The following is a 10,584-nucleotide window of genomic DNA, read 5'->3' as shown; positions in this document are numbered from 1 at the left end:
TTTGGCTTAAGATAAACATGCTTGCTTAACCAAACTAACAATTAGTTGAGAAAATATCTCAACTACACACCATGTCTAGGAGTTAATTGGTTAGAGAGAATCTCTCATGTCCAACTGCATCTAACAACCTCATAAAGTCTTGGAATCAAACCACTTATGTAGAGTTTGTCTCTACCTCATAATGCCTATACAACAATAAACCATGATTGTATGATATGATAAAGAATCACTCATTAAACAATAAGACAAGTAGGAGTTAATAACTTCAACACAAGAGCCCACAATACTACTATATCTTTTCTTATTGAGTCACTTTCAACCTTGAACTCTTGTTTTTTATTTTGATGTTGGTTTTGAGGTTTTATTTTATGAAACACATAGTTCTCTCTCTCTCTCTCTCTCTCTCTATATATATATATATATATATATATATATATATATATAGTTTAACCAAGGAAAGAAATCAACCTCCCTCTCAACCCGAGGGCTAGAGTGAGGTTATTGGTACCAGGCCAACCCACAAGTATACTCACTTAAGAGTTCATAAGGCTCGAAGCCAATACAACAATATTCATAGTCATAAAGCCATTACAACAATAATTATCAAGGCATTATAGATCATCATGTCACTAGCCAAGATTTGAACATGGGTGGGGAAGATAACAACCATTCCACCCAACCACTAGAGATAACCCCAACTAACTTATATATATATATATAGATATATATAGATATAGCTAAGATTTGAACTTGGGTAGGGAAGATAACAACCATTCTGCCCAACCACCCGAGATAACCCCAATTCACACACACACACACACAATTTGTATAAAAGTTACTTAGTTTTCAAAATTTATATTGATTCTCTCATATGCTAATGATGATGACAATGAATGATCTATTAAGACTAATTTTAATGACCTGAAATAATTTTTGTGTGTGTGTGTGCACACATGAAGTGGAAAAATCAATGGATACCCACAACTAACAAGGTCATCTTGAATTGATGATCATTTTGTTGAACTAACGGCTGCACCTGAAGCCGTCTCGACCCTGCACCTAAGCTGTCTCGGCCCTGAGGCCGTCTTGGAGGGCCTCCCTTCTCTGCGAGACGCTCCTTCTGCGAGTTGGCTGTCACTCTAATCGGTGGATCGGCCCTTGCTCCTTCCTGGGGCTCCTTCTGAGCGGCTCTGGGGGATATGATCGCAGGTTTTGGGTGAGCTCGATCAGATCGAGCTATGGCTGCTTCATTGGGGTCCCCCTCGCCCCCTTCTTCTGAAGTCGAGGCTTTTGTCAACCTGTTGAACTCTCTTCCAAAGAAGAAAATGGTAGAGGCTGCGAAATTTGTAAAGCATCTGGACGACATCCCTGAGATCTCACTTCCCCCTGAGAAGCCGATCCAGGTCGCCCTTTCATTAGCGGAGCGAGCTTTGGTTGGGAAATTCACCGGGCTCTGGCCCTCCCCCAAAACCATGGAGAGCTGGGTCGCAAGGAACTGGGCGCCACTTATTAAAAGTAGAGTCAGCTCGTACTTCCTGGGGAAGGGTTTCTTCCTGTTTGAGTTTGCTGAAAAAGAAGATAAGGAGCTGATATTCCGCAATGGTCCCTATTTCATGGGCCCTCAGGGGCTATATCTTAACAAGTGGACCCCCGACTTTGATCCACCAGTTGATGTCCCCTCAACTGTCCCTGTGTGGGTTCGTTTGCCCAATCTGCCAATGCATTGCTGGAACTGGGAATCCCTCAAACACATTGGAAATACCCTAGGCAAATTCATTGACCGCGCCAACAGCAGAGATCAATTTGACTGTGCTAGAATCTGCGTTGAAGTGGACCTTGAGGTCGGTCTGCCTGAGGCAATAAAGATTAGGGTTGGAAGCTGGTCACATGTTCAAAAACTGGATTACGAGCAGCGTCCGTTCAAGTGCAGGAAGTGCCAGGTCTACGGCCATTTTGCTAGGGACTGTCCAAAAAACAGTGAAGCAGAGAAAAGTAAGGGGGAAGGATGGACGCAGGTCAAAAGATCCAAAAGCAAAGCCCCAAGAAATGGAAACAATAATACCAAGGCTCCCCAGACAGGCTCTGGGCTTCTCACTTGGAAGAACAAGGAAATAAATTCATCCAGCTAAGCTCAGCAACAGAGGACACTCAAGGTATAGAGATACAGAATGAAGGATCGCCTCACAAAGAGCCCCCCTCGGAGCCAAAGCAAGTCGAAAACAATGCAGACAAAATGGAAGAGATACCCTCAAAAGAGGCTGAGGAAGTGCAAAGCTTGGAGGACTCAGAAGAAGAAGGCGAAATAGCAGGCTCGCAATCCTCGGCCAGAAGATCATTCAGAGTCCGAAAAAATGCCTGCGAAAAAAGGGAGCAGGAGACTTACAAGGACAAATTGCAAGGAAGCCAGCCTACCCTTGAGAAACTGTTGGCTAAAACCCCGAAGATGACTAGAAATCAGCTCCAGAGCTCTAAAGGAGCTCCCCACTCCAAAAGTAAGTGATGAAGATCGTCTCCTGGAATTGTAGGGGTATGGGAAGCAAAAGAAAAGAAGAAGCCGTCAAAAGTCTGATAAGATCCGACTCTCCCGACATACTCCTAATCCAGGAGACCAAAATGGAGGATAAGGTCTTCCTCCATATCGGAAAAAACTTATGGAAAAGAAGTGAAGGAAAAGCAGTCTCAGCCAGGGGGGCCTCAGGAGGCCTGGGCACTCTCTGGAATGCAAACAAATTCTCAAAGGTTAAAGAGATCGCCAATCCACATTGGCTGTTCACTAAGCTAAAACATGCAGACTCAGTGGATACCCTCTGCCTCTTTAATGTGTATGTTCCAGTTAGCGCAGGAGAGAAAAATATCTGTTGGGATTCCATTAGAGGACTCGCAAAATCTAAAGATTTAGCAAATATCATCATTGTTGGAGATCTAAACCTCACTTTATCTCTAGCGGAAAAACGTGGAGGAAGCATAGTAAGGGATCTGATGCGTGAATGGGTGGAGGATCTGCTCCAGGATTGGGATATGATCAACATCAATCCTTCGGCAGGCAAGTACACTTGGACCAACAGAAGGCTCGGCCCGAGACACATAACTGCAAGGTTAGACAGATTTCTTGTTCAAAGTTCCTTTCTTCTTCTTGGTTTAGAATCTAGAATGCATATTCTCCCTTGCAGTGTTTCTGACCACAGACCCATCAAACTTGATCTGGTGGCCCACATGGATCAAGGCCCCATTCCTTTTAAATTCAGTTCCCTTTGGGTCAAGGAACAGTCCTTTTCGCAATTAGTAAAAGACACTTGGAAGCAACCTGTCAACGGCTCTGCCTTCTTCGTTTGGGAAGAAAAGCTTAGGAGAGTGAAAGCAGCCTTGAAAACCTGGGCAAAATCCCTTCCTAACCCAGCAATGGAAAGGAAAAAGATTCAAGAATGCCTTGAGAACCATCACCTGAAATCGGAAAAGGAAGTGATCACAAAAGAAGTCCTTGATAAGGAGGCAGATCTTCAGCAAAAACTTCTCAAAGCAAGCTCGGCCGAGGAAGAGTACTGGAGGGTCAAATCTCGGAGGCTTTGGCTCAAGGCAGGAGATAGAAACTCTGCCTTCTTCCACAAGCAAGCTCAAGCACGGAAAAATTTCAACTCCATCTCAGAAATTAAGGTAGAGAATATCAATCATAGAGATCTGCAAAGCATAAAAAAGGCTGCCTTCCTCCATTTCAAAAACCTGTACAGTGAGAAAGAGACCCTGGGGCAGACTTCCACCTTAGTCAATGAGGTGCCCACTCTGATATCGGCTAGAAAGAATCAGTCCTTGGAAGCAGAAGTCACCAACGAAGAAATCAAAACCGCTCTTTTTGCCATGGAACCGGACAAGGCCCCGGGCCCAGATGGATTCACTGCCAGATTCCTGCAGAATTGTTGGCAGATTGTGGAAAAGGACTTGTGCAGAATGATCCAGAAATCCCAAGCTTGTCAGAAATTAGGGGGCAGCACCAATTCGGCTTTCCTGGCCCTTATCCCTAAGGAAAAAGGAGCCAATACTTTCTCCAGGTTCCGCCCCATATCTCTTTGTAACATTGGCTACAAACTGATAACAAAAGTGATTGCCAATAGGCTAAAAACTATTCTTCCTTTCATTATCCCAGAGAATCAGGGAGGTTTCATACAAGGAAGATAGATAGTGGATAATTATATCCTGGTCCAAGAGGTGATCCACTCAAGCTTGACCCGGAAAGAGAAAGGAATGTTGGTCAATTTAGACCTGGAAAGTGCCTTTGACAGGGTGAGACATAGATTTCTGTTTGATGTTCTGCATAAGTTTGGGTTTGGGGCCAAATTCATCAGCTGGATCAAGGCATGCATCAGTGAGCCATGGATCGCCCCCTTGGTGAATGGGAGGGCCACTGACTTTTTCAAAGCCTCTAGAGGGTTGAGGCAAGGGTGTCCCCTATCCCCCTTGCTCTTTGTTCTCCAAGCCTCTGTCCTCAGCTTCCTCTTGAAAAAAAAGTAGACTGACCAAGAAATAATGGGACTAAACATAGAAAGAGGTGTTAAAAGCATAAATCATGCACTGTTTGCGGATGACTCTCTCCTGCTGGGTGCTGCCTCCTTACCCTTGGCTATAAGATTCAAAGACGTGGTGGATGCCTACTGCGAAGACTCAGGAAGCAGCCTCAACAAAGGCAAATGCCATATTTACTGCTGGAATGCAACGATCAGATTGATTCAAGCCATATCTAACTGTTTTGGTTTTGCAGCCTCTTTTACTTGGTCATCCTTCAAGTATCTGGGCCTCCCGGTCTTCCAAAAAAGAGCCCTCAGCAGAGATTGGCTGCCTCTGATGGAAAAATTCAAATCTAAAATTCGTTCCTGGGGCTTCAACTGGCTCAATTTAGCAGGTAAGACAGTGCTTATAAAAGTTGTTCTGAATAGCCTTCCCATTTACCAGGCTGCAGTGATGATGGCTCCCATTGGCATCACGAGGAAAAGGAGGAGTATATTAGAAACTTCTTTTGGAAAGGTGGCAAAGCAAATGAGAAGAGAATTCCGTTAATAAGCTGGGACACAATCTCCTTGCCCAGAATGGAAGGCGGGCTGCATTTTAAGAATATCAGCAATCAAAATATAGCATTGGGCGCAAAGCTGTTATGGAGGATAATTGCTCCAAATCCAGGCTGGGCTCAGCTTGCGCTCTGGAAAAAATACTTCCGTGGGCAAAGAGCACGCTGCCTGGACAACCCTATTTCCTCCACTGGTACCATGATACATAAGCTGTGCGAGAAAGCCTCAGCCTTAATTAAACAGCACGTCCATTGGATACCTGGAAACGGAAAGCACATTAATATTTGGGAGGACCGCATTATGAGCAGCGATCCCATTGCTGATGATCGTTCCCTATCTCAGTTAAAAGAATGGATGGATCGAGCAGGCGTTAAAACGTTGTGGGATCTCTCGCAGTGGGAGAACAGAAGCTGGCAGAGATGGCGAAATCTGGAGGTGCCATCGCATTTATCCATCGATTACGCCTCCCTCCTCACTCACTTAAAAGGCAAAGCCCCTTTGAATACCAGGAAAGCAGACACGAGGGGATGGGGTTCGGTCCTGGGCATTTATACAGTTTCAAAAGGTTACAATCAGCTCTCTCAGAAACCGAATGTGCCGCCAGATCCGAAGCCCTGGCAAGGGATCTGGTCTCAGCCAACGTTTCCCAAGATTGACATATTTTGTTGGCTCCTCTGTCATCACAGGATCTTGACTGAGGACAGGCTTCGTAAAAGAGGCGTTATTGGACCCTCTCGCTGTTCGTTGTGTGAAGACCACGAAGAAACTGCCGCCCACATGATGCTCTCCTGTAGCTTTGCAGCCGATCTATGGAAGGAAGTGTTAAAGCCTTTAAACACTGACCTCGCCCCTCCTGTTCACTGCTCAGAATTGTTCTCGATATGGAAGCGCATGTACCCAGGTGGATCACCTCAGAATCTGCACATCAAACAAGCCTAGCTCGCCATTCCTAAAATAACCTGCTGGCACATATGGCTGGAAAGAAACCATAGGATCTTCAATGGCAAAAAGAGTGACTTCAGGATAATCTGGGCAAAAATCAAAAGTCATTTGAAAGAATGCTTGGGCGACCAGCTAGACAGAGCAGACCTTAGCGATCAGGACGTTGTTTGGGGCGATGCTTTGGGCCTCCAATTCATTGAAAAAGTCAGTCCCCCTCATATCCTTAAGCATTGGCAAATCTGACTCAATGCTGCAGAGCTCGTTGATCTTTGCAAAAAGAAGGCAAGAAAAACACTATTCTTCGACGGCGCTGCTAAAGGCAACCCCGGCAGCTCCGAAGCAGGGGGTGTTATTAAAAACGCAGATGGCAGAATCGAATCCAGATATGCTTGGGGAGTGGGGTTCAACTCTAGCATACAAGCCGAAGCTCTAGCTCTTCTCCAGGGTCTCAAGCTGCTCTTTTTTTTGGGCATCAAAGATGTAATTATTTTTGGAGACTCCCAGTCCATTATTAAGGCCATGGTGGATAATTCTTCTCCCACTGATTTAAGATTATCAAGACTTCTGAGCAGAATCAGATTCGTGACAAAAACCTTTCAGAATGTGGAATTTATTCATATAAAGAGAGACAACAATAAAGATGTCGATGCTGAAGCCAACAAAGCTGTTCTCCTCCCTCCTGGAGTCCTTCTAAGAGACGGAGACGAAGGCTGGGACTCCATCCCTTAACCACTTGTTTAAAATGTTTTATTGCCTCTTATTACAGCAGTTTGTTTGCATTTGTAATTTATGAAAAATAGACAAAGCTGCAAGAATCATATCTAGCAAAAGTCACAGGCTCACTAGAAAGGAAACCACGTGGTGCCCGGTAGATGAGAATTCTAACCTCTGTTCACCTCATTGTAACCTGAATTAAGGCTTTCCAGCCAAGAATCAATATATCAACATAACCGTTTCTGTTAAAAAAAAAAAAACAAGGTCATCTTGCTTTCCTCACATGCATATTTATTTCACCTTATTAAATAATGATAGTAAATCACACAATCAATTTGGCCACTTTAGTGAACATATTTTTCCACCATGTGTATTTTTTGAGGATGTTTTGAACCAAGAAACATTACAAACATTTCATTCCTACAAATTGCAACTTTCTAAAGTTTTCCAATAATGCTTCACATGTGTCTCCTCCTAATTGCATTAGCGTGCTTCCTTGCATGTTGTCAGTTCCCTCCCTTCACACAACTCAACATCTCTTCCATGCAACAATCTATCATGAGTAGATCTAAGTGACTCTTTTGAAAATGGGCATTATTTTAACTTTTAAATCCTTCGTCATGAATCTCTTCTTGTAGAGGCAATAACATATCCTTTTGGAAATGGTTTGATTTGCATAATGCAAATAATTTCTTCACTTGACACAATCTACAATAAGCTCTCTACAAATAGAAATGAAAAACAAATTATAACAATCACCCACAACAATCTACTATCACCAACAATTCACTCTCTTACGTTAAGCTAATCCTATAGATGTACAAACGATCATCTCTCAAGTTTATCTCATGTTCATGGCCTTCTTGTGAGAGGGTTAAGCCTATAGTAGCTTTGATACCATGATAAAATATGGGAGAGTAAACATATTTTATTCATACATAAAAAACTATTTCAAGATATAATATTTAACAAACATTGTTACATATAAAGACTTCAAACTTTGGCTTGAGATAAACTTGTTTTCTTAACCATACTAACAACTAGTCGAGAAAACATCTCTACTACACACCAAGTCTACGAGCTAACTTGTTGGAGCATGTCCAACTAGATCTAACAACATCGTAAAGGCTTGGAATCACAATACTTGGTTAGAGATTTGTCTCTACCTCACAATGTATGTAAATTAATAAACCACAATCGCATGATATGATGAAGAATCATATATTAAACAATAAGACAAGTAGTAGTTAATAAATTCAACAATGCTCCTATATTTTCTCTTATCAAGTCATCTTCAACTCTTGTTTATGATTTTGACATTGGTTTTCAAGTTTTGTTTTACGGAACACAAATTTCTCTTGGTTTAAGAGTTTGTGTGTGCATATAAATTCAATCATAATTTTTTATTTTTTTAATATGTTAGATGATGATGAGAATGAATGATCTATTAAGACTAATTTTAATTGATATTAAATAACTTTGAATTTATTTAATTTTAAAGATTTGAGAATAATCATAGTGAAAAGGGTTTTTGACCAAGAATGAGGGATTATCATCACCAAAGAGGATCACATTGTTGGAGTGGAATTGATGACAATGAGCCTCTCACTTTTGCCCAATGGTTTTTGCAACATCACCTCTCTCGTTTTAGTATACCTTTGTCATCCAATTAAGGATGCTTTGTTGTTTAATGCTACCTTCAATTATCTGAACTTAAACATGAACACAACAAATCATAGATATCCATAAATATAGAAATGCAGCAGAAATAACACTTCATTTCATTAATATCAAATACTGAAATATGCTTACAAACATAAATGGAAATAAACTAGCTTGGGCGATGGTAGCTTATCTCTGAGAAGAGATGTGGCGGCTACATGCCTTTGAACTGTGTGACAATGAGGCTCAAAGGCCTATTTATTATTGAGAAACAATGGAAAACCCTAAACATCCAAAAACCCAACCCTAGGAGTTGAAGCGCCAAAACTGTGGGCCCTGTTTGGGTAAATTAGTACATCAACTTCCTAGGGTCGTAACTTTGGCATATGATCTCTGTTTGGCTATCATAATACCTCGTTTCAAAGATCTCAAAGACAAGACCAAAAACAAACAAGGAAACCCATTTGGGGCTTTTATAGTCTCTTTGTTTTCCCTAAAAGGCCTCAAAACAGCTCTAGAAGTTAGTACCCAAAAAAATGCTAAAAATAGTAAATTGTGCTACAATTAAGGAAGCTCAAAAATTGAAAGAGATAGTGTTGGGGGTCCAAGTGGAATAGGCGGGTGGCCACTAATATCCACCTGGATCAATCCTCCCCCCTTAGGAAGCAATGGCCCCCATTGCGTTGAGTGCCTCCATGAGATGGGGAAACTTCTGTTGAACTTGGTCCCTGGTGCGCCACTTGCCTTTGTGCAAGAGTTAGCTAGCTTTGAAAACCCCATATAGTTGGATCTTCTACTGGAAAGTGTTCTTAATCTGTGTGTCCATGATCCGATTAGTTGTGGCTTGTTCCATGCAGTCTAGGTTTAGCTCTATTGGTGTGAGTTGTTCTGCAATTTCAGATGTTTCCAGCAATTGTGGAAAGTATGACAAAAGGCGATCTACATTGAACACTAGGTGTAGACCAAGGAATGGTGGAATGTTGAGCTTGAAGGCATTAACCCCTACAGCCTTGGTGATGGTGTATGGCCCATATTAGAGTGGGCGAAGCTTGCGGTTGGGTCCAGCGAGGCGCTCCTTCTCCAAATGTAGGCAAAATTTGTCACCCACCTAGAACTTATGCGGAACCCGATGCTGATCATGGCGCTACTTGACTTGGCATTTGACTTCTCCAAGATGTCGTGAGCTTGCTAGTAGTTGTGTTGAATGCACTCAATGAAGTTGTTAGCCTTATCGGCTTCGGACCGAACATGAGTCGAATCTACTTGAGTAGCTACAAATGGTATGGCCACATCAATGGGGCATAATGGCTGAAATCCCAATCCTACCTGAAAGGGGTTGTGGCCCATTGAGCTGTGGAGAGCTCTGTTGTGGTTGTGTTGGACATAGGGTAGGCTTTCATCCCATGTGCATAGATGCTTCGAGTTATACATGCGTAGAATGTGTACATCATCCTGTTGATGACCTCTGTTTGGCCATTAGTTTGGGGATGGAAAGTCGTGGAATTAGTAAGTTTTGTATCCAACATCGACCGTAGACTTGACCAAAATGCATGTAGGAATCTGAGATCCCAAAGTGTACCCACACTCGCTCAAATAAAAGCTTAGCAGTGGCCTTTGTTGTGATACTCTTCTTGCAGGCCGCCATAATGGCCATCTTAGAGAATCTATCGACGACTACGAATATTCAGTCATTGTCGTGCTTGGAAGAAGGAAGGCCTGACACGTAATCCATGGAGATGGATTCCCAAGGTCGACTAGGAGTAGGAAGAGGAGTATATAGGCCTTGATTCTTGATGGTTGGTTTGGAAATGGCGCCGACAATGCAGAATTTAATGTACCTCCCAACATCCTGACGAAGGTTCAACCAATAGAAATACTTCTGCAGTACTGCCACTATTTTCTCTACTTCGAAATGTCCAATGACCCAACTATAGTGCGCCTCCCAAATCATCTTGGCACACTCGCTTGAAGGAACACAGATGTGTCCCAAGTGGCATAACAGTGCATCCTGGAGGTGAAAATTTGAAACTTTCTTACCTTTCAGGAGTGTGTGGCATGTGTTGTCGAATTCTGGATCGCTCTGGTAAAGATGCGGCCACCCCGAAGTCTTGTGCCCATAGGAGTCAAGCACAACGATTAGCGCCATGACTGGTGGTCAGCTAAGGCAGTATGCAACATTTTTGGTGATGCCCTTATTGTACTTAATGTTCAA

At 42.7% G+C, this 10,584-nt stretch overlaps 2 protein-coding genes across 2 annotated transcripts; both read left to right on the top strand.

Moving 5' to 3' along the window:
• The first annotated feature begins 1,472 nt into the window (after window positions 1–1,472).
• LOC149151334 (uncharacterized) lies at window positions 1,473–2,129 on the top strand. The gene has a single exon (XM_089443126.1). The coding sequence runs from the start codon at window positions 1,473–1,475 to the stop codon at window positions 2,127–2,129; it is 657 nt and encodes a 218-aa protein (XP_089299252.1).
• A 2,389-nt stretch (window positions 2,130–4,518) lies between these two features.
• LOC149151333 (uncharacterized) lies at window positions 4,519–5,046 on the top strand. Its single transcript, XM_089443124.1, has one exon. It carries the CDS (start codon window positions 4,519–4,521, stop codon window positions 5,044–5,046), a length of 528 nt encoding a protein of 175 aa, XP_089299250.1.
• The last annotated feature ends 5,538 nt before the right edge of the window (window positions 5,047–10,584 follow it).

This window comes from Pinus tabuliformis, chromosome 9 (genome assembly GCF_031772625.1).
Source record: "Pinus tabuliformis cultivar Carrire ecotype Pingquan chromosome 9, CPIR1, whole genome shotgun sequence".
NCBI classification, from domain to species: domain Eukaryota; kingdom Viridiplantae; phylum Streptophyta; class Pinopsida; order Pinales; family Pinaceae; genus Pinus; species Pinus tabuliformis.
The sequence above is the reverse complement of the archived record's forward strand: the minus strand, read 5'-3'. Positions and strand labels throughout refer to the sequence as shown.